Raw genomic sequence first — 26,011 nt, 5'->3', positions numbered from 1 at the left:
ATGCCCCAAAACCCAACCTAGAAGTTTAGACCGAATTTTGGAAGTCACATTGATCACCAAAGTGATCGTAGGAAATTTTAGTTTAACAACCAGAGAAACATTACAGTATTTTAAAGTAGAACTTATAGTCCAAAATCGTTTACATAAAAATCAGATTTATAGAAAACACTTTATTAACCAGTTTTAAAATCGTGATGCTTCTAAGACCTCCGCATACCAAGTCCAGCATGAGAACATGTGAATTTACCTGACAGGGGAAAACGCTAGAGGGGGTGAGCTACACGAGCTTAGTGTGAGTTCGACACGTGACTAATAACAGAATTACATAACTTAATTTAATAACGAAACATACTTACAGATATACACAAAATCAGAAAGTAAGCTTGGAACCAACGTCCCAACAGAACGTAACAATTCAAACACACTATGTCACACGCAGACACTCAGTCACAAGTGTTATTCAGTCAGACAGAATACAGTCAGATAATCTTGCATCCAGAACACTCAAATAGATGCGTATGAATGCAATCAAGTGATAAAAAAAACCATTCATCCAGCCAAAACACCTCTCCGTCCCCCAATCACACCCCAAAAGAGCTATTTAAGCTCATCCAACGAAATACACCACTAGAGCCTTGGAAGGCCCATCCAACCCCACACACCATGTATGTGGACTAAGCCACTCAGATAATAATACGCAGCAAGGCTAGCGTATATGCAGTACAGTGCAATGTGGTAAACCACTGTACAAATATGTTGCAGTTTAAACTACCAGATCAAATAATAATACGCAGTAAACCTGACATATATGCGTTACAGTGTGGTAAACCACTATACAGATATGTCGCGGTTCAAACTGCCAGATTAGAATAGTCTTCCTTCTCTTCACAACGAAACCCCTAAAGTTTTATGCAAATGTATGTATGCAGACATGCATAAATAATCAAAATACAAAATTTCCAGACAATCATTCAGACACAGAAACTCACATCCAATCAATCAATTATAGAATTCCTGTGCAGTCACAGAATGGGCACCACACACCAACACTCAGAACCAGAAATGCATACATTCATTTACCCGAATTGAGAATCAATTACATAGTAACCTCAAGTAACAATCAAACAATCTTCTTAAATAAAAGTTATATCTATATATAAACACACCAGTCTAGGCTGAATCATAGTCTTGGTCACACTTGCTAAGACTTAGTAGGAGTTAGAACATTTAATCACAATCAAGCTTTAATTTGACATAGAACAAAATTTGGCGAGGTTAGGCCACACAGCCGTGTGCTTTGACCGTGTGGAAATGCCTAGGCCGTGTGGGGGGTCAACACTCCCATGCGCAAGGCCGCACGCCCGTGTCGAAGGAGGCACACGTCTGTGTGACCTAGGGATATGGCCGTGTGATTTGGCCATGTAACTATCTGTTCGTTTGAGCTAAAATAGAGTGCAAGGCAGATACGGCCGTGTGAGGGTCTCACATGCTCGATTGCCCACCAGACACGACCGTGTATCCAAAACACATGCCTGTGTAGGATCCATAAATCCCAAAATTAGCCACACAGCCGTGTGGCACCAAAACACTAAATCCTTAACTCCCAAACATACACGACAGTGTGCCCAGGGGACACGACCGTGTGAAAATCGACTAATTTCTCCAAATTAGCCATACAGCCATGTGGCCAGGTCATGTGGCACCCAGATTAGCTCAAAAACCCTAAATACCAAATGCACGCAGCCATGTGAACAACCCGTGTGGGGGCACACGTCCGTGTGGCCACCTGTGTGGTCACGAAACCACACCAAAATTGACTAAAAGTCTTGTTTTCTGATCACTAAAACGACCCTTAATCAAAGTATTTCAGAAACACACCACATTAAACTGAATTCATACTATTTAAAGCCAAAAACCTCAATTGCTCAACTACCAAATCAAACGAAAAGGGTTGCTAGAAACACGAAAATATACACACTTTTTCATACCCTTTTTAACTCAAATTCATATAGTTTCAGTAAAATTATTGTCAAAAAATATATAAATATTATAAAATAATTATTTTTTACTTAAAATATTAACATAATGAATTTTAATTAATTTTATAATAAATTTTGATTAATTTTGGTCATTTTCAACAGATTTGCACAAAGGGTGAAAATTGGCTCGACAGTCACTACTAGAAACACAAAACCAAGAAACGATTTTTGAAGCATCAAGACGAATGAATTTTCCAGTTAAAGACGGTCCAAATTATTTGTATTAATTCATAATATAATTAATTTTAAATTTAATCTAATTTAATTTGGGTTAACTAAATTATTATTAATTAATTATGAAATGTGGCCCAGTTGAGCTGAACCGAGAGAATCGAACCAACCAAGCTTTGGGCAGCCCAAAACTGTCCAGCATGCTGACCCAATTAGATTACTTGGTAGATTAATTGGCTTGCAAAAAGGCCTTTGAAGACTTCGTCAAACTGCAAATAAACCCCTCCTCTTTTAGTGCCTTTCTAGATTTGCCCCAGCCTTAATATAACAAGTTTGAAAGCTTCAAACTTGCCACATGTATGGCCGGCCATGGGAGGGCTCTTTGGCATATTATTTTAGCTATTTTTAGCAGCCCTCTAACCCTATAAACCCCCCCTTTTCTACTCATTTCAACACACGAAAACATTCTCATCCATTCTCTCCTCTCTCAACTTTCTCTCTTTATTTTCCCATCCATTTTCCTTTGTCCTCTTGCCAATTTCACCTTTTGAAAAAGATTCGTTCATCCATCATTTGGAGCATCATTCAAGTGTTCATAGAAACCTTGGTTAGACAGACCAAGTGAAGAAGGAATAGTGGAGCAACTCAGCCAAGCCACGGAGAAACACCGAATTTGCTTCTTGTTCCCTATGTTTTTAAATTCTGTTGTTGTTATGTTGAACATGTCTATGAATATTTTTGTTGATATGAGTTTTTTAATTAATATGACTTAAATTTAATTCGTGTTAGGTTGATTGCATTTTGTCTTCTTAATTTATTAAAATTGTGTTTGTGTTGTTATAGGCTACAGTAAGATGTTTGATTAAGTAAAACCATGACTAAGTTATTCTTGCGTTACAATTGTAAGGTAACTAATGAACTAATTATTTAAACAGGTTAAAATTGTAATTAATTGACATGATACTTAGTCAGTGCATGTTTAATCATCTAAGGTACTTGAGGGCTAAATTAGCAACAATATTGAGCAATACAATTGTGTTGCATAACTTGCAATATTATTGTGATTAAACTGTTTCAAGGTAGAAATAAATTGTCACCTCACGTAATCTTTTATGTGCTTATGTGATTAAATTGATTGTTTGAATTGACATAAGGATAAATACAAGAAATTATTTTAATTTCATAAGTATGTATGTGCAATAACACATTTGCCTATTAAAGTTCGTTTAATCGGTTGAATTGACATATGAATGGATTTTTGTAGGTGAGTATGTTCATAAGTTACCAAATTACCGAGTTTCCGTGAATTTATTTGTAACAACATAAACATGATTTTAGTACTTCTAAGTTAAGAAATGTAATTAATCTAACACAATTATGTTATCTTGATTAAAATCAGCTTCTGAAATCGTGCATAAGAACTTTATTTTATTTTATTTATTTTACTTTGTTTTATATTTTTTAATCACTAGTCAAATCAAAATATTTTCTCCACTAAAGTATTTTAAATTGCATTCATAAATAATTATTTTCACAGTCCCTATGGGTACGATAACTCGACATTTACTTGTCACTTTATTCCTTGTTGCGATTGTGTATACTTGCACATTTCTGTCGTTCTAGTTGCCGAATTTCAAAGCAATTTAGTACCGAGTTATACAGTTCAGAATACACTCATTATGTCGAATTACCTAGAACCAAATCAGTATTTCAATAACGGAAAAGAAGAGTTTAGAACCCATACCTTAATTCGCAATCAAAATGCCCAGAACGATCTATGCCTCAAAACCCGCAAATTTTGATTCACAACTGACGACTTAGTGAATAATTTCTCTAACAAAAACGCTTGGAGATTCGAAACAAAAGATCAAGGCACAAGAAAAGTAAACAACAGAACAAAATTGGGAAAAGAGAGAAAAAAATGAAAATAAAAAAACTGAAGAAGAAATAGAGAATTGTGGGAACGTGTAAAACAAATTAGGGTCCCCCTTTTTCTCTCTCCCACAACTAAAATAAAAATAAACTAGAAATAAAATAATAATAAAAATCTTCTATACTTAAAAGCAATACTCAAGCAAAATTGTTTCCCAAGAATGTACACAAAAGGACTCAAACTATGGACCTAGAGACAAACCAACACACAACCAACCACCAGACTAGTAGGCCCATTCTAAAATTAAAACGTGAAAACACACATAATTGGTCGAGCTATGTGCAGACCCTAATTACAAATCTCAAAACTTCCAACTCAAAAATCCGGGGCGTTACAATTTAAAATATTAAAAACATAATATTTTAAAAATAATATTTTAAGAAAATTATAAAATTAAACTCTTTAGAATTCAAAAAAAAAAGAAATGATTTTAAAAATATAAAAAATTTAAAATTTTGACATGACAAGCTATCGAGAATCTTATTTGGAATGTTGATTGTCGATTTAGGATTACGAGGATTCCATGTCTCTTTCATGCATAAACATTGCCTCGTAGTCACCCTAAGTCGTCAATTGCCATGTTGATTTGGGATTCCCATGCACGGTTCATATTATTTCGGTAAATATTTTTTTGTATTATTCCAAAAAAAAGCCATATGTTTGTTTTATAACAGTGGCAAATCCAAAAAAAAAATAGGGGTATGAATTGAATTATAATTTTTTTAAGAGGTATTATTTTTTACAAGAGCTATTACTTGTAACACCCTAACCCATTTCTATTGTCGGATTAAGGTTATAGGATATTACGACAGTAAACAAGACTGATGATACAGTGACAATTCAAGGATTAATTTAAACATCATAAATTAATAAACAATCATCATTCATAGCATACATTTGAAAACGAGACTTAAATTGAGCCTACTGAACCCTAAAATTAGTTTAGAAACAAGTATGGACTAATCTAAAATAAAATAGAAAGGTATGGTAAAAACTAAAAACAGGGATCACATGACCGTGTGACAGGGCCCAGACCGTGTGGCTCAAAGACATGGACATGTGGCCAAACCATGTAACAACCTGAGCCCGTGTAGCTTAAGGTTACACGGACGTGTCGCCAGGCTGTGTAACTCTTTGAGACCATCTAGACAAACTTACACCAAAAATCAAATAGGCCACATGGTCGTGTCATGCAACTGTGTGGGATAGATGGCCATGTCGCAGATCGTGTCACAGACCGTGTGTGTCAAAAATACCTTCAAACACAAGCCAATTCATCTACTATAACACCCCGAAATTGGGGCTAGAGATATTAAGGTTTGTTGGTTAGGTCAGTGCTTTGGAGGGGCTGTTAAGTTAGTTTTTGTGTTTTAGGAATAGAATGAGCCTATTGGTTCAATGGTTATGAGTCTGTTTTTCCTTAGGTCTCGTGTTTGAATCCTCGTGTACGTTAAGTGGAAACTATTTTATATTTGGTTGCAATTTTTTTAAAAAAAGCTCATAGGTTAATTTTTTTAAATTTTATCTTATTATTCTTATTTTTATTAATTTTTGAAAAAGAATAGAATAAAAAGTGCCACATTTTTTTCTCACATTTTTTCTTTTCTCTCTCCTTCACATCAGTTTCTTTCATTTTTCCAAATTTCAGATTTGTGCTATTCTTTGGCTACTGCATCCTTTTGCTATTATTTTGTTTCTTTCAATTCATTCTTATTCTTTAATTTTTCCTTTGTCCACTTTCAATATACTTCAATTTTACTATTTTTTGTCACCTCTTAATTTCCTTCTCAAGTGTTTATTAGTTTTCTTGTTCTTCGTTCAATCAAGTGTCAATCCAAATGGGTGTAAGTGTCGCTTCCTTTTTGTTTTATATAAGTTTCTTCAATTCTTTTATATATGGTTTCAATTAAACTTCTTATAGATTTAGCATGTTGCAAAATTGAGTTTTCAAATCGATTTAATTTAGGGGTGTCGGTTGATTGTTGTGCATTAGAATCGTCTTTTAGGTGTGTGTTCTTAAAAATTTGTAATTGAGGTCGATTTAATGCTAACATTCGTGTTCTGTTTCAGATTTGGTGTGGTTTTTGGTCCACACAGGCGTGCGCCGCACACTGGCGATCTACATTGCCATGTGCCGCTTTAGAAGTTAGGTTGATTTTCTTGTCATACGGCCTGCAGTGGGTCACATACGTTGGCCACACGACCGTGTAACCCTTGTTAGGAAAGTTTGTCTATCACACACGGGCATGTGCCTCAGTCACTTGGGTGTATCTTTCTGCCATATGGTCGTGTCTCCCCTACTTCCAGAATTGTGTAATTTTGTCACATGGGCACAGACAGTTCATGGTCTAGCCACACGGCTGTGTATCTCAGTCACACAGGCATGTCTCTCAGCCGCATATTCATGTACGCCTGTCACATGGTCTGGATCGTCCCACACGACAGTGTAGTTCTATTTTTGCATATTTTTCGCACTTTTTACAAATTGTTTCATTTTTGTTCCCGAGGGATCCCTTGCTCATTTAAGTTTCTGAAAGAATGTTTTGGACATGAATTTTGGTTGTTGGTTGACTGATGGATATGTTATACATTTGTATAAATATGAATAATTTTGATTATTTCTACAAATGGTTATTATGATCTGTTAAATTAGTTTGTGTTATAAGATTGATTGGATGTGTAAATTTGAAATTTTTCATATTGTAGATTCTGTTAACCTGTATTGATCATGAGTATCATAAACTAAAATATGAATGTGTCTGATTTGAATTATTTGTACAGTCCATGTAACTTGAATATGCATTATGTCTGGGATACGATTATGAAGAGAAGGAAGATTGATTTGGCAGTTTTAATTGCATTATTAAAATATGGCGATAAAATTGCAATCATATTAGCAGCTTGACTACTTAATAACTCAAGTGGCAAATGACCATAATAAGGTTTTTTCGGTTGGATGGGTCCACCATAACCCAAGCATTGGTGTGTAGAGGTTGGAAAAGGTTTAGTATACCCTATTTGGTTTGTGATGGATGGTTGAAGATGGTGTGTATATGCTAGATAGGTGGGGTTTTGAGTTATATTGCATATGATTAAAATTTGCATGTTTGTTACTTTTGGCGCTCTACTCTAACATGATATCTAATTAAGAAATGATCTCGGTTATTATGTGATTGAGCAGTTTCACATGCATACATTTTGCATGTTTGTTAAGTGATATAATAATTTAATGTGCCAATCTGATATGATCTCTGTTAATGATTTGATTAAGGTAATGCTAAATTTTAGTTAACTGGTCGACTTTATTTAACTACGATTTTTTAATACTCACATCGAACTTTCGTAGCTCACTTCCTTAGTTTTTTTCCCTTTTCAGGTAATTCACGAGGATAGGTGTCGGACTTAGCAAAATAGATGTCTCTGAAATTCTCATTTTAGTTTGGGTTTTTAAATAATATTCATGAAGTTTGGTAATGTGTTTTAGTTGGATTTGTAATAACTTTTATAAGGACTGTGGTATGAGTTTTTGGTTTTGGGCTCGTAAAGTTTTGGGTTCTGGTTTTGGAATATTTTATGATCTTGTGCATGGATATTTGTTTTCGAGTGGGTTTTGATTTTGATCTAAATTTGTGATTCCATGCATGGGTTTTTAATAACTATCTATGGTTTTCATTCAAGGTAAAAGTTCAATATTTTACATTGCAAAATTTCAATTGAAACTTCAATTATCAAAACTTCCAAATTTGTTTTGGTTACAAATTCAATTCATGAGTTGCTAATCAGGTTTTAAACTAGTATTTGGAAAATTGGAAGATAAGTTGTTATTGAATTATGTTAAACATGACCAACAATGGAATTGAAAAAGTTTTTGTAAAAATTAAATAGTTTTTGTGTTCTTAGCCATTGTGGTGACCAATGTGACCTCATGAATGCAGTCGAAACTTCTAGGTCAGGTTTTGGGGTTTACACCTACAATTTCTTAGGCATCAAGCTATACATTTACCATCACATTAACCTATTCAAAGTCACATTCAACCTATGTGCCTAATCAATATACCCTTATTGGCATCACATTTCGACATAAACAACAACCATGAAAAACAAGACATAATCAGCATATTAACCTTCTTCAATCATCCAATAATTTCAAACTAACATATGCTATAATCAACTATTTATGTAACACCCCTAACTCGTATCCGTCACCGAATAAGGTTACAAGGCATTACCGGACGAAACATAACTCAGCACGTTCATATAATACATTTACAAGTACAAAAATATATATCAGTTTATTTCCAAAAATTTTAAAACTCGAATAGCAATCATTAGTTCAATCATATAAATCAAAATTTTCACATATTAATTACGTAACCAACCAAAACTAGTCATGTTTCACTAGCCACTTCACATATAGGTAAATCATACTGCATAACACAACCTTTTCGAAATCAATAATCTAATCCCAAAATTTGAACCAATTAACATGCATTAAGTGAATATTATACATGCTTTATAATAACAACATTCGATCCATACATCACAAATTTATAACATTCATTCATGTGTACTACTTAACCAACTAACCAAAAATATTTTACTATTATAAAACATCATATCATAATACGCATACATTATATTTTCATTAGCCGAATCTTATGGCTATATAGTAAAGCATTTGGACACCTATTTAATCATCAATCATATGTCACTTTTATATACTCAATTTACAACAATACATCCATTAACATCCATTATAAAACTTACCCACCTGTGCATATTTAAACCACAACTAGCTCTATCAAATCATAAAATTAACTAATATCAATATATGTTATTTATGAGCTTTGTACATGCACATATTAGCTTAAGTTGAATTATACCCCACAAAAAAAATGGGAAAAAATTATACAAGTACATACAAATATTTCCAAAAGACTGAAACTTAATTGCAAATGTAACCAATTCAACCTACCTATTTCATATGCTAAATAACAAATTAAAATTTCACAAATATACAACAAAATCATTACTCATCCATACGGCTATCAAAATAACCTATGATTTTACCCATTCCTCCTTAGTAAACTTTATCATTAAATTACAAAAGACAAATCAAACTTACCTAATTTGCATGCAACCATCATATTTTAACATTACATAATTCAATATTCGGTGCAACACCCCAAACTCGGCCTAGATGTTATGGCCGAATCTGGCGTGTTGCATCAAAGCGTCGTTCAAGAATCGAGTTATCGATTAAAACCTTTTGTACGGGGTTAGCAAATCATCTCGTCACAAACATTTGCCAAACTATTTTCCTTTGGAATATTAATTCAACTTAAACGGCGGAAGCATTTTGAAAACCGTGAATGTTTTGAAAACTCAAGTTTTCCTGGACTAGCAGTTTAATATAAGAAATGAAAAGCCCAATTAAAAATTTAATCCCTCAATGGCCTTATTACAGAATTAAAACCTCAAAATATAAAATTTAAATAAAAAGTCTACAACAGAGCATCAGCGGTCGTGCGGCCACCTCCGAGTCCCTCGCGGCTCCAAATCGCCTAAGGTTGGGGATTACCTGTACAGTTAGACAGAAGGGTGAGTTTGCGAAAACTCTGTGTGTAATCCCTTATAATACAAACGTCAGATATACGGTATGCAGAAACAGACTGGGCCTGAGCTCATCACAGAAACAGTATCAGGTGGCCCTAAGCCCAACACAGAATTAGTATCAGATGCAGATATGCAGATAGATTTCCAGCCCAGTCCAACCAACACACCACCCGTACCAACCAACACACCATATGGGGATAAAATCGATCCACCCAGCCCACACACCAAGCTTAGCACCGGTTGCGGCATTAAGTCAACAGAACGGCTCAACGCCGTAGATAGAACAGCTAAAGGCCGTAAATATCACAGCAACGCTGCCAGTTAACAGAACGGCTATAAGCCATAAGTATCACAGAAAGGTTGAAAGCCTTGTACAGAACGGCTACACGCCGTACACTTCCTCCGTCCATAATAACCCAACCCCATGCAATATTTCATGTTATAAATATTACGTGCATGCAAAGTCATACTCAGTACAATAAAATATGTAATTATAGGCACATTAGTGATACGAAACATAAGGCATAATCGTCATTCTACCATACAGGGGCATTACCGTCATTTTACACTACAAGGATATTTCAGTGATTTTACAAACCGGGGTCTTAACAACCCAACAGAAGGTCCACCGTCGCCTCGAGTGACTTAAGTAACCTAAACAGACATAACCGTGCAAATGGGCCTAAGGCCTATTACTCGACCCAAGTGGGCCCACACCCTCGTGTGGCCTATTTAGACCAAATTTAGATACGACTATGTGACTTACATAGTCCAGTCCAATAATTATCACAAATTGCAGATTTAATCCGTATGGGGCCCACACGGCCCAGAACTACCTAAGTCGTGTGCGCGACATGACACCTTTGTGAGAACGCGTTGAAGTCCACGATCACCAACCTTGGTTAAGTAGGTATGAAATAATCCCTCCTAAAACTAGTGATCACTAACTCATCTTGTTCGCTCTATTTAAAGCCAGTTTCTCTCCAATTCTCATGTTAGCTTCCCTATGTAGGATTACTTTCAACCATTAGGAAAATTCCTTATTTTTTTATGACCACTTCAACCATAAAGTTCCATTCCAAATAGATACTCCATTGCGCATCCCAATACTTGAACCTTAAACCTCACAGTTACAGAACACGCCACCTTGTCACTCCACCACATGCTCTTTCTGTCACCATTTTAGCCTCAATTAATTACAAGGTCTATAGGCCAAAGTCCAGGTTCCTTTAAAAGAAAAACCAAAATAAATTGCAAGAGCCAAGAGTTGAACCCAGGCTCCCTTGCAACCTTAATGACACCACCACCACTAGACCACATGCTTCCTTATGTCATTTGTCGAAACCTCTTTTTAAAAAGGGAGGTTTTCTTTAAAAAACGAGAGTCACCACCAACCTTTTTAGGTGTGGTTGGATCACCTTTATAAAACATTTTAGTCTACGAAAAATGCGAGAAAACAGGTTCGGGAGTCGGTTACGCACGAAGAAGGATTAACACCCTCGCAACGCCCAATATTGGTACCAAATTGAATAGTTTTCTGTCTTAATGTCAAAAGTTTGAAAGAATTTAACAAAAGGATCATTTTAAAAAAAAAAACTGGAATAATTTGAGCTGAAAATCGAGATTCTTTCGTTTCAAAAGAGTGCAAACATCACATCCAGCATGATTGGACACGATATTCTTAAACTTTAGTAACTAAAATCATCTTGTGATTTACAAAATCTATTTAAAAGGATATTTTGACAAACGGGAAATCGCAACCCAGCATGTTAGGGCACTACTTGCCGAATTCCTAAATACAAAAGATATTGCCTTGTTTTTTAAAATTCCTTTGGATTAAATGAAATATAAAACTTTAAAAGCGATGATGCATTTAACCTATTAAAAAGATCAATATTAAACTAATTAAACTACATACATTAACATTTCATGCAAATATAATATAGAAAATGATAAATACGACATAAATTACAGAATATACATTAACATTTCATGCATATATAATAACATAAATATACACACATTATTATTTCATGCAAAATACAAAATAGCAAAATAATGAATATAACAACACAAATTACACATATATAATAGTATTTCATGCGAATATAATCTTAAAATAACGACATAAATAATCAATTTTCATACGAATATATAACAATAACAAAATAACATAAAGATAACAAATATCCCATGAGATAAAATTAACATATTAAAACAATACCAAATAAATACAAAAAGGATAAAAACAAACAAATTAAAAAAACAATTTGAAAAATAAATGAGGGAAAAAATATTTAAAGCAATATATAATTAATAAAAGAGTAATTTTAAAAAGTACAAATATATTTTATGATATAATAGCTTAATATATATTTATATAAATAATACTATATTAAATATGTGCAAAACTTTATAATAAATTTTAGAATTTTTCATAATATGCTAAATAATTAACAATGATATATATATTATTTAATAATAGTATGCAAATTTTTAAAATTATACATAATAATAAATATTGAAGTAATATAAAATATAATAAAAATAATATATATAGTAAAATGATATAATATATTATAAAATATATAAATAAAACTTAGATAAATAATAATAATAAACAGCGCATAAGTAAAAATAATATATATAATAAATCATTTATATATATACATAATATTTATAGTAAAATAAATAATATATAAATTATTTAAAATAAATTATATATGAAAAAAATAGAAAGGAAAAAAGTTAAATGGAAACAAAGCTCTAGGGTAAAATTTAAAAAAATAAAAAATCCTAAATGAAACACGCTATAAAGCTTAAGGGACTCACTGGGTAATTTGACCCTAATCCCAAAACGGTGTCGTTTCCCAAAATAAGTTTTATAATTGCAGCTAGGACCAAATTGCAACAAAAATAAAAGGTCAAGGCCAAATTAAAATAAAATAAAATGAAATTAAAAATGCGGAAGGATTAATTGGGCAATTTGCCCTTTAAACAAAAATGCGCAGATCCTAGCTTTGAAACGACGCCGTTTTGAATCTTATCGTTTCAAGCAAAACGACGACGTTTCTATGAGGCTATAAAAGTCAACTTTCAGCCTAAAAATCATTTTAAACCCGTCTTTAAAAAAAACCAAAAAAAAACTCTGAAAGAGGATTGAGGGCCAACCCTCTCAGAGCTTCGTCGAGCCTCCGTCCCTGGGCTCCCACGCGCCTACGCGCCGCCGTCAACTCCGCCACATACGGCGACTGGAAGCTGGAAAGCTTCATTTTTTGACGGGAATCCGGAAGTAAGTCTTTTTCGTTTTATTTTACGATATTTGTATATATTTATAACGAGAAAAAAAATGAAATAATCACATCTGTTTCTTTAATCCACTACTGGTCTTTTATTGTATATATGTGTATATAAAAAAACCGTAGTCTTACATCGTTCTTGATTCGGGCTTTTATAGCCACTGAAAAAATATATTTACAATCTTGATTTTGTTTCTTGCTATATTTGTTTCGTCTCTGCTGTTTCTTTCCTTTTTTGCAGGTAACAGCGAGAAATCCGATGGTGAATACGCTGGCGTCGATTCGTGCGCTGATTACGGTGTTATATGGAGCCGGAGTCATGGCATCGATGAAGCCCACTGGAATGGCGCGAGACGAAAGGGCGTGACGCTTGGGGTACTTGCGGTGTGAAGTTTTTGGAAACCCTAGGGTTTCCAGATTCGGTTTAGGCATTGGGCCTTGCTAGTTTGGGTCTGGTTTAGGTATTTGGGCTGTTGGGTTTTAGGTGTAACTGGGTATAGGGTTAATGGGTCCTTTGGGCTATGTAAATGGGCTAACAATTTTGGCTTTGTAAATGGATTGTAAAACTTTTATTAATTTATCTAATTTTTGTTTCTCCTTTTATTTATTTATTTTATGGGCCCAGGCAAATTTGGGCTATTACAGCTGCCCCCTCTTTGCTCATTACTGTGTAATAGGAATAGAGCAAAGATTATAAAAGGACCAAATTTGTCCGGCCTGGCCTAGTCTCGAAATCTTGATCCTTATCTTCCTCAAAGGTATTCTGATAGCTTCAAACTTGCTTCATCGTAACTCAGGAATGTCAAATCTGCCATCTTCAACCTGCTCCTTGCAAACTCAGGAACACCAAGATGAAATCTTTGATCTACTCCTTGCCTAATACGGAGAAGCCAAATCTGTCATCTTCGATCTGTCCTCTGTCAATACAGAGACACCAAATATGTTATCTTCGATCTGTTCTCTGTTAATACAGAGATGCCAAACCTGTCATCTTCAATCTGCCCTCTGTCAATATAGAAACGCTAAATCTGTTATCTTCGATCTGCTCTTTGTCAATACAGGACAACAAATATGTTATCTTCGATCTACTCTTTGTCAATACAGAGACGACAAATCTGTTATCTTCGATCTGCTTTTTGTCAATACAGAGACACCAAATCTGCTATCTTCGATCTGCTCTCTGCCAATACAGAGACGCCAAATCTGCTATCTTTGATCTGCTCTCTGTCAATACAGAAATGCCAAATCTGCTATCTTTGATCTGCTCTCTGACAATACAGAGACACCAAATCTGCTATCTTCGATCTGCTCTCTGCCAATACAGAAATGCCAAATCTGTTATCTTTGATCTGCTCTCTGACAATACAGAGACGCCAAATCTACTATCTTCGATCTGCTCTCTGACAATACAGAGATGTCAAATCGGCTATCTTTGATCTACTTTCTGAAATATAAAGACGCCAAATCTGTCATCTTCAATCTGCTCTCTATCAATACAGAGATGCCAAATCTGTCATCTTCGATCTGCTCTCTGTCAATATAGAGACACCAAATTTGTTATTTTCAATCTGCTCTCTATCAATATAGAGACGCCAAACCTGTTATCATCGATTTGCTCTCTGACAATACAGAGACGCCAAATCTGCTATCGGTTTGCTTTTTGTTAATATAGAGACGCCAAATTTGTTATTTTCGATCTGCTCTCTGCCAATACAGAGACGCCAAACCTATTATCTTCGATCTACTTTCTGATAATATAGAGACGCCAAATCTGCTATCGGTGATCTATATTTCCCTTTAAAGGGCGTAACCTGTAGAATGCATATGTGCTCATGCCCGATGATTAAGGTGACATGATCGAAATGAGTCAAATGCTCCTAGACATATTATGATGCAAAATGTTATGAAAATGATTCCTATTTCGGACGTCTTTACTCGTTCATCCATCAAAGTTCCACCTTTATTTTTCTCAAAGTATCAATCATACTCCGCTCATGTGTTTTGAATTAAATTGGTCCTATTGTACCATTCTCCGAACGTTACGACCTACTGAAGACGATCTTCTCCTACGATTGAATCGTTTGAATTGTCCAATTATCCTTTGAACTAAAGAAATTTTCTTGAATACCTCCGACCCTTATGGGAATTCTTCAAACAATTGTTCTGTTTTAGTTTCTTGTATTCTCTAGAAATTTCCAGAGTAATATGCAAAACTTCGTTTGTAAAAATATTTAGTTCATCAATCATTATTTCAATGCAACACACTTTATAATGGAAGACAAATAATTTAATCTTGAGAATAGTTAGATAAATCATCAAAATACAATAGGAAATTAATCTGAAAAAATATCTTTAAGAAGAAAAAGAATCCAAAGATAGTAAACAGGACAAAAATCAGACGTCCAACATATCACAGCTTGGGCTTCTATATACAAATTCCATGAAGACTGTTTTGAGTTTATCATCTGTTTAGAAGATCCAAAGTATTTTGTTGATGACCCGGTATGTAACATACTCCATTTCTTGTCAAATATGGTATAGCCAGGTCACTGCATGCTTTTCGAAATTTGAGCAGCCTTTTCGGGTTTTCAACTCAAAACCCCTTTGGTCTCAGGGCGCCCTTTACGGGTTTTCACCTTGGCCTCTCCATTTTTTTTAGAAGTTTTTAGAAGTATCAAAGTGCCCTTTGTGGGTTTTCACCTTGACTTCCCTTTTCTTTAGACAAAGTACTTCTTGACTCAGTCTGAATTCACTAGATTGGGTAAACTTTTCCCATCCATTTCTGTCAAAATCAGTGCACCACCAGAGAAAGCCTTATTCACAACATACAACCCTTCCCAATTTCGCACCTATTTTCCTATAAAGTCCTTCTGTATGGGAAGAATCTTCTTCAGTACAAAGTCCCCTTCTTGAAATTCTCTTGGACAAACTTTCTTGTCATAAGCTCGCATCATCCCCTTCTGATACATCTGACCATGACGAATAGCCCTTAACCTCTTTTCCTCAATCAAATTCAATTGATCATGCCGCAATTGAATCCATTCTATTTCATCCAGCTTTATCTCTGATAAAATACGAAGAGAATGTATTTCCACTTTAATAGGTAACATTGCCTCCATCCCATAAACCAACGAGAAAGGAGTTGCCCCAGTAGAGGTTCTGACAGATGTTCGATAGGCCAAAAGTGCAAATGGTAATTTCTCATACCAATCTCTATAGGTCTCGGTCATTTTCCCCCACTATCTTCTTGATGTTTTTGTTGGCAGCTTCCACTGCCCCATTCATTTTTGGGCGATATAGAGATGAATTATGATGTTTGATCTTGAATTGGCTGCAAACTTCCGCAATCATGCTGTTATTCAAGTTCAATTCATTATCTGATATAATCCTCTCAAGCATTCCATACCGACAAATAATCTCCTTTTTCGAGAATCGACTTACTGCCGACTTGGTAACATTAGCATATGAAGCTGCCTCTACCCATTTCATGAAGTAGTTGATGGCTACGAAAATGAAACGATGCCCATTTGAAGCTTTTGGTGATATTGGCCCAATGACATCCATCCTCTACATGGAAAAGGGCCATGGAGAAGTCATAACATGTAAGGGTGAAGGTGGCACATGAATCTTATCCCCATATATCTGACATTTATGACATTTCTTGGCATAGTTGATACAATCTCCTTCCTTAGTAGACCAATAGTATCCAAACCTCATGATTTGCCTTGCCATTGTAAAGCCATTAGCATGTGTCCTACAAACGCCTTCATGTACTTCTTCCAAGATTTGTCTAGCTTCCACAGCATTGACACATCTCAAAAGTACTTGATCTTTCCTTCTTTTATAAAGGATATCCCCATCTAGTACATATTCGCAGGCTAACCTCTTTAAAGTTCTTTTATCATTCTCAGTTTCCTGCTCAGGATATTCGCGATTTCTCACATATCGTAATATATCTTGATACTAAGGATGGTCATCCTTTTCCTCTTCTTCGATGTTACAGCAATGAGCTGGAACCTCAGAAATACTTACCTGAATTGGTCTAACATCCTCTTTTTTATTTGCTTTAATCATGGAAGCCAGTGTTGCTAAAGCATCTGCCATCTGATTTTCGTCTCGTGGGAGATAATTGAAGGTTATATTATCAAACTCCTCAAGTAACTCCAAAACTACCTTTCGATAATGAATCAAGTTGGGGTCCCTTGTCTTCCATTCACCCCAAAGCTGATAAATTACAAACGTAGAGTCTCCATATACTTCCAGGGTTCTAATTTCCACTCTTTGGCCGCTCGAATCCCCATGATGCATGCTTCATACTCGGCCATATTGTTCGTGCAGTCAAAATCCAATTTACATGTAAATGGATAATGATCACCATTTTGGGATACCAAGACTGCCCCAATTCCATTTCTTACCACGTTGGATGTGCCGTCAAAGTTCAGCTTCCATGGATGTTCTTCAATAGTTGCCACATACATCAACTCCTCATTAGGGAAATCAAAGCTTAATGGTTCATAATCTTCTAGAGCTCTGCTAGCCAGAAATTCTGCTGTCGCACTCCTTTTTTATAGCTTTTTGACTCACATAGACTATATCAAACTCTAAAAGCAGTACTTGCCACCTTGCCATTCTTCCATTTAGGGCTGCTGACTCCATCATGTACATTAATGGATCAAGCTTCGAAATTAGCCAAGTCGTGTGATATAGCATATATTGCCTCAACCTTCAAGTCGTCCAGATTAAAGCACAACACAACTTCTCAATTGGCGAATATCTCGCTCACACTCTGTGAATTTCTTACTGAGGTAATATATCGCCTTCTCTTTTCTTCCTGACTCTTCATATTGGCCAAGCACACATCCCATAGAATTACTAAACACTGATAAGTACAGAATTAATGGTCTATTTGGACTAGGCAGAGATAACACTGGAGCGTTTAACAAGTATTGCTTAACCTTATCAAAGGCATTCTGGCGTTCCTCATCCCAAGTACCTTGGTTGTGTTTTCTAAGGAGGCGAAATATAGGATCACGTTTCTCGGTTAATTGTGAAATAAACTGAGCGATATAATTCAATCTTCCAAGAAAACCCCGAACTTCTTTCTGAGTACGTGGTGGAGGCAACTCTCGTATATCTCTAACTTTGTCTGAGTCAACTTCTATTCCCTTTTCGCTAACCACAAAGCCCAATAACTTTCCCGACCTAGCTCCGAAGATGCACTTTGCCGGATTAAGCTTCAACTGAAACTTCCTCAATCTCAAGAACAACTTCCTCAAGACTTCAATATGCTCTGTCTCTATTCGAGATTTGGCAATCATGTCATCAACATACACCTCAATCTCCTTGTGCATCATATCGTGAAATAAGGTCACCATAGCCCTTTGGTATGTTACCCCTGCATTCTTTAGCCCGAAGGGCATTACCTTGTAACAAAAGGTGCCCCACAATGTTATAATGGTGGTTTTATCCTTGTCTCCGGGATGCATTTTTTATCTGGTTGTACCCTGAGAAGCCATCCATAAAAGAAAACAATGAATATCCCGTTGTATTGTCCACCAAAGTGTCGATGTACGGTAAAGGAAAGCTGTCTTTTGGGCTAGCTTTGTTCAAATCTCTGTAATCAACACACATTCGTACCTTCCCATCCTTCTTAGGGACAGACACAATGTTAGCCACCCATTCTGAATACTTAACCTCTTGTCGGAATCCAGCATCAAACTGCTTCTTGACTTCATCTTTTATTTTCAGCACAATATCAGGCCTTATCCTTTGCAATTTTTGTTGGACTGGCCTACAATCTTGTCTTATGGGAAGACTATGTACCACGATATCAGTATTCAAACTCGGCATATCCTCATATGACCATGCAAAGATATCTTTGAATTCAAGTACTAGCTCAACAAGACCTTGTCTCGTTTCCTTTGCAATATGTGTCCCTATTTTCACCTCTTTTCCTTCCTCCAAGACTACATTCTCTATTGCCTCTTTCTCACGGGGTAGGATTTGTTTCTCCTCTTGTTTCACCATTCTCAACAGATCTGGAGACACATCACAATTCCTGTCATCTTCAAAATCCTGAGGTTCTTCTACACACATGTCTTTCCCAAAAGAGAATTCAGGATTTGTAGTATCAGTGCTCATGTCATTGATATCTAGGGACCTGCGGGGTACGAAACAATGTACAAATAATGAATAAATTTTAAGAATGTTTATTTATGTGTTATGTATGGAATGAAAAATTTGAGAGAATTTAAAATGGTCAAAAGAATATTAATTGGTATAAAAGAATATTCACTTGGATTGATAACAAAAGTCATGTTTTATTGAAATACAAATATCTGAACATGAGCCTATTTTACAAACGAAACCTTATTACTCCTAGGTTCTAGAGCAACAAGAGTGTTCTAAAAATTACTCTGAAAGGTCTTCAAAAACTACAGTAAGTTCTTCTACAATCCAATTGTTTAAAGAGCTTCTTGGTTCGTAAGGGCGCATGCCCTCAAGGTTTTTTCGTCCAGACTCTTCATTATGTATAGCATTAATGTGATAACTTCCTTTTTCGAGCAACCCTCTCTCAGGGTAAATTATCCCTCTTGATATAAAGGTTTGGGATATATGAGGGAATGCCATTAGTTCCCACTCTACTTCTCTTCCACTTAAACGCGCCCTTATTCTTTCTTGACGCTTCTCTATTTCCTTCCTCCTTTGCTTATGATCTAGCCTGAAACCCAAACCAAAACGGTCTCTCTTCTCCTTTAGTTCTGGAACTTGAATCCCTCATTGGAGATATCTTCCCAATCTTTTTCCTGGCAAGGCTCCTTTTCCCACTGTCATCTATAAACCCATTCTTGTGGTTCTAGATATCCTGGGCACCAGTACCTCTTTCCCCTCTGAAATGAATGTTGCATTAACGAATTCTAATGAACGAAAAGAGCCCTCAAGAGCCTCCTTGTTTGATTCTACATAGGGTGTGTCACTGGTAACTGTCGATATAATGTCTTCCTCCGCATTTATGGTGACCAGCCGTCCATCTACTACTAACTTCAATTTCTGGTGCAAAGATGAGGGCACCGCTCTTGCGGAATGTATCCAAGGCCTCCCCAACAAGCAATTATAAGATGGCTTGATGTCTATCACTAAAAAGTCCACCTTATAAGAGTTTGGCCCAATCATCAAAGGAATATCAATTCTTCCCATGACCTTTCTCTCCGTACCAACGAATGCTCTCACTACATTATGGCATGTTTTCATGTGAGAATTGTCTATGGGTAATCTGTTCAATGTGGATAATGGTAAGACATTTAAGGCTGATCCATTATCAATAAGCACACTCGGCAATGTATAGCCCTTACAGCGAGTGGTGATGTGTAAATCTTTAGCTGATCCCATGCCACCAGGTGGGATTTCATCATCATTGAAATAGATGAAATTGTCAGCACTTATGTTACTAACCAAATGATCCAACTTATTGACGGATATATCATTAGTAACGTAAGTCTCGTTGAGCACTTCATTAATGCTTCCCGATGTACCTCTGAACTCAGAAGCAAAGCCAACACTGATATGCAAGTGGGTTGTTTGCGCAATTGTTCAACCACGCTGTACTCACTATGTTTTAAGAATTTTAGAAATTCTTTGGCTTCTTCTTCCTTCACTGGCTCATTAACCGGTGTTTCAGTCTCTTTTCCTTTGTTAAAGGCTTTTGCTTTCGCGGGCTCAACTCTGACGCCTTCTACATCATAACACTTCCCACTACGTGTGTAAGAACCCTCATCTTGAACCTCTTTAGAAGCACTAGCTATATCCTCCTTCTCCGGTATTGTTACATTGCAGTCATAATTCCAGGGTGCCCTCTTGTTATCCTTATAAGGAAAGGAAACGGGTTTGTGAATAATGACTTTTGGTACTGTTTGTGTTTCAACTTCATTATTCCTTGGTAGAGAAATAATGATCCTTGGTCGGTTGACTCTTTGATTCTTTGGTCCACCCTCTAATCTGTATATATGTCCCTCATCTGAGCCAGCTTCATAGAATTCCAGCTCCTTATTATCCATAAGGCTTTGTATCAAAGCCTTAAACTCCTCACATTCCTGGATCTCGTGTCCCTTTTCTGCATGGAACTCACAGTAGTTTATTTCCCTCTTCAAAGATTATCATTTCTCTTTTCACCATTTCTTCCCATATTACTTTCATTGGCATTCTTACCTCAGCCACGTCCTCTTTAATCCTCTTCATGCCAGTATCACCAATTGCGTTTACCCCTTGATCGCCATGATTTGGCAACGGGTTCTCATCACTAGGGGTATCGTCAAATTTTACAACCCCCATCTTGATAAGTCTTTCCACTACTTTTTTAAAGCCAGTGTAATTTTTGATCAAATGCCCCGATATCCCTGCATGGTATTCACATTTGGCTTTTGCATCATACCATTTGGGATATAGAGGTTGTAGTGGTTTCAAATGAAAAGGAGCTATTGCATACGCATTAAATAAACTTTGATAAAGATCCCGATACGTCACCGGGATAGGCGTAAATGAGACCTTCTCGAAATTTTGTCTCAAACCAGATCCCTGCTTATGAGAATCCTGTTGCCCAACTGTAGTTTCTCTGGGCTGACTAGCCGTAATCGTTTTTGAATTATAACTATTCGTATTGTTCACCTCATTATCTTTCCTTCTTGTGGCTGATATTTTAGCCGTTTCCCCCTCTATTTTGCCACCCTTTATGGCGTTTTCAATCATTTCTCCTGCCATAACTATATCAGCAAAGCTTTTGGTGGTACTTTCGATCATATGAGTAATGAATGGGGCCTTCAAGGTGTTAATGAACAGCATGGTAGTCTCTTTCTCCAAAAGCGGTGGTTGAACTTGCATGGCAACCTCCCTCCATCTTTGTGCATATTGCCTAAAGCTCTCATTAGGCTTCTTTTCTATGTTCTGCAAGGTGATTCTATCAGGAGTCATGTAGGTCACATAATTATATTGTTGCATAAAGGCTTGTGCTAAATCTCTCCAGGAACTGATCTTTACACGACTCAATTGATTGTACCACCTAGTCACTGCCCCAACCAAACTGTCTTGAAAACAATGGATCAATAATTGATCATTGTTTACATAGCCAGTCACCCGCCTACAGAGTATGGTGATATGGGCCTCAGGGCAAGTAGTTCCATTGTACTTCTCAAATTCTGGCATCTTGAATTTATGAGGGAGCACCAAATCTGGGACCAAACTCAAGTCCTTAGCATCAATGCCTTGACGATTATCAGCATTTTCTAATGTCTTAAATTTCTCCTCTAACCATCTGCAACGTTCCTCTAATTGTCTTGATAATTCGAGTCTCATATCTTCCTTCTCAGCTACATTTAAATCAGGGATGACTGGATTGGTAGGATTATCTCCTTGGTTAAATCCTGAGTTAGTTTGAAAATTCATGGGTATTCCAGCATCGACTTGCCCATGTTGGGACCTTATTGTGATGGACGGCCTTCGAGGATATGCCTCAGGTTGAGTTTGCATATGAGGTCAAGTAAAACCCGGAGGATGATCCTTGTTATCCTCTTCAGTGATAGTCATAGGGGCCTTTCCTTTATCCGTTGCCCCTTTCAGCAACTGAGCCATTTTAGCCATCATATTCCTTTGGGCCTCCAACATTTGATCCTTCATTTCTTGTTGGATTTTTTCCAATTGTTCCTGCAATTGTTCTTGTATTTCTTTCTGGATCTGCTCAAGTCTTTGATCCATATTCTTTGTCTTAGCGCGTGTACCGTAAGGATGTGTTGCTTCCAAATTTTTCTTCTCTTACTCTCTCTTTCTCCCTAATAATTTAACTAATCAGGGTCTTTCTATAAATTTGAATACATATGATGCGATGATATGCAAATGCATGAATGCAAAAAGATATTGATTCTGATTCAGTTTCTCTTAGAAAACGTTATTTAAGAAACAAAAATCTTTACACAAAACGGATTACAAATACTCCTTTGCTCTCAGGCCCAGAGTTTTAACCCTATCCAATAACAAAGCTGACTTTAGACCTCTATCTGACATTAACTCATACTTTGTACTTAATACATTAGCTTGTGCTGCCAGGTCTTGTAAATGATCAGCAACCTCTCAAATCTGTACTATAGCTTCTCCCATGAAGTAGTCCCTATCTCTGACTTGATCCTGAAATGGTGAAGCTCTCCCTTCCAATGTTCTTCTCTTGCCTTGAGCTGCTCAATCCGTAGCTCACAGTTCTGCAATGTTGCTTCCAACCCTCCAATATTGTGCTCCATTTCCTCGATCTTATCCAGGCTTGCCTTTAACTCGACCGCAGAGTTACGACTTCGGTGATGATGAAGAGATCGTCCAAGCTCAGTCACCTTAGTTTTTAATCCTTGATTCTCCTTCTCTAGGGCTTAATTACGTGCCTACATCTCTTGGAACTTCTTCTCCCAATACTCGGCTTTGGCTCTTTCTTCTTGAACCTCTTGTTGCCACTACTCTGAAGACTTCCCCAATCCAACTCTTTTCATTGATAACTGTATCCTCTTATATTGCGTCTTCAAGTCATCTCGGTCTTCCTCAATCTTCCTATTTTCTTTCCTCTCTTTTTCGACCTCAATTTTATGAACGCCGACGTCTAAGCTCAGGCACATCTTCTCCTCCTCAAGCTTCTCTATTTTTCTCCCGAGCTCTAAATTCTTCCTTTCAAACTCTTGCTTTATAACTTCTAATTCTGATGGAATCACTCGTAAACTCTCCTCCATCGATCGGGCAGCCCCCAAACTCGGTCTAGGGATGTTATCATTGATCCTCTTACTAAACCACTCTTTGTACTCAAGGGTTGTCATCGGACCTTCAGTCAGAATCTTCACACAGTAAATTTTCTTCCCAGCCTCAGAAATCTCTCGCATCTTCTTCTTATAATGATCCCCCTTATATGAGAAATCACTCTGCGCTAACCCTTGTATTGCCGGTATAAACTACCCCGCTTTGTATTACCTTAGGACGAGTAATGGTGCATAACCAACAACTCCCTAAATTCCAGGAAGAGGTACCCAGTCAAAATTTCCACAACGATAAAGGACTTCATTAGGAGCCATCCAAGGGGCTTTCCACATTACATCTTCCTCTCAGAGATTTTGAAGTATTTCTATCCACCTTTCCTCTGTAATGTCGTCCCTCCTCGGTGTAACTGTTGCTTCCCTTAAGGGAGAATAATCCTCAAAGAACACTCGGCATGGAACCTTATCAACTTTCCAAAAGTGACTGTGGAACCATACTAACAACAACTGTGCACATCCAATGGATCTATCTTCACTAGCTCTCCGACATGTGCTCAAGGATCTAAATGTCTCGGTTAGGATTGCAGGTTCAGGTGTATTCTGTTTACTAAGTCGATCGAATAAATCTGCAACTGCCTCATCTATGTGCCCCATGGCTTTTGGGAAAATCACCAAACCATACATACTTAAGGCCAAGACATCAACCCTCTTCTTCACATCTGGGTGTGCCAATATCAAATCCCTCAAACTTGCCCACGGAATGCATTTACTATCACCCTTTTGTTGGATTCGAGCTGCAGCCCACTGTTCACTCACGCCTATAATCATCATTAATTTCTTCACAAAAGTTGGGAGATTAGCAGCCCTAACATAAGCTTTGTTACCTTGAATTTTTGGACAGCGAAGCAGGGTCGTATACTTCTCCAAAGTAGGTACTAAGTCTACCTCTCCAAATGTAAAACAACTATAAGCAGGGTTCCAAAACTGTACCATAGCTCGAAACAAATGCTTATCCACCTTGATGTCTAGCAAATAAGGAATATCTCCATAATTCTGGTAGAACAGCTGCTTAGCCTCATCATCCCATTGGGCCCAAATGTCTTTCAACTCCTGAATCTCATTCTGTGTTGAACTGATACGAGTGAAGTCCCACAACTCTGACGTATACCCCTCAGTGACACTATCTCCTTTCTCTAACTGGGTTTTCTCTGACCATGCACAAACATAAGCATAATCCTCTACTTTATCAAGATATTCATTCCTCATTACAAAACTTTCTAATCTAGAAATCGAACCGCGAATCGACACCTTTAAATGTTCAGTGACATACAATGATAGCAAAATAAAGTAAGTCAGTATCATATAAAAGTATAACAAACAAGCACTTATAAGGGTAGCTTACTAAAGGCTATCACTATACTCCCTAGGGTAAGTACTTAAAGTTCAATATATGTGTTTCAGTATTTGAACCAGCAGATTCCTCGGTCCTCACCCATTATAGGCTCATATGGACCAAGTTTGGTTCAGGGGAACACATTTCCTTATGGCCATACGGAGATGAAAATCTCACGAAGACATAGGTATAGATGTATCCCGGAAGCAATCCACTAACCCATATAGAGGTGAAAATCTCACGAAAGTGTAGCTTCTCACTCCCACTTAAGGGTGTGACCACAGCGGTCATGCAAATGCAATGTGTGTGAAATCAAAACAACAAACATATCACTACAAGAAAATGGATATTTAGCGGCGCTTTTAGCGGCGTTTTAACAAAAAACGCCACTAAAAAAGAGCATTAGCGGCGCTTCAACAACAACGCCACTAAAAAACGAGCATTATCGGCCCTTATAAGGAAACGCCGCTATATGTTGAGAATTAGCGGCGCTTATATGAGAAACGCCACTATAGCTTGACTATTAGCGGCGCATTGGGGAAAACGCTGCAAAAAAATACACACAACGTCATCGTTTTTTGTAACGATTTAATGGCTTTAGCGGCGCTTGATAAAAACGCCACTAATAGTGACTTTTAGCGGCATTTTTCAAAAAATCGCTGCAAAAGATCGATCTATAGCGGCGCTTTTTTTAAAAACGCCGCTAAAAGTCACTATTAGTGGCTTTTTTATCAAGCGCCGCTAAGAGTATAATTTATTTTTGATTGTGTATTTAAATTCTTAAAATA

At 36.7% G+C, this 26,011-nt stretch overlaps 1 protein-coding gene across 1 annotated transcript; it reads right to left on the bottom strand.

Annotated features, from left to right (window-relative positions):
- Window positions 1–18,507: 18,507 nt before the first annotated feature.
- Window positions 18,508–21,932, bottom strand: LOC107887712 (uncharacterized). The gene is made up of 8 exons (XM_041095501.1): window positions 21,554–21,932; window positions 21,264–21,451; window positions 20,591–21,199; window positions 19,938–20,522; window positions 19,474–19,811; window positions 19,083–19,218; window positions 18,721–18,911; window positions 18,508–18,562 (listed from the first exon to the last, which is right to left on the bottom strand). Exons 1-8 carry the CDS (start codon window positions 21,930–21,932, stop codon window positions 18,508–18,510), a joined length of 2,481 nt encoding a protein of 826 aa, XP_040951435.1.
- Between the last annotated feature and the right edge of the window lie 4,079 nt (window positions 21,933–26,011).

The sequence above is a fragment of the Gossypium hirsutum genome, chromosome A03, assembly GCF_007990345.1.
Source record: "Gossypium hirsutum isolate 1008001.06 chromosome A03, Gossypium_hirsutum_v2.1, whole genome shotgun sequence".
In the NCBI taxonomy this organism is placed as follows: Eukaryota; Viridiplantae; Streptophyta; class Magnoliopsida; order Malvales; family Malvaceae; genus Gossypium; species Gossypium hirsutum.
The sequence above is the reverse complement of the archived record's forward strand: the minus strand, read 5'-3'. Positions and strand labels throughout refer to the sequence as shown.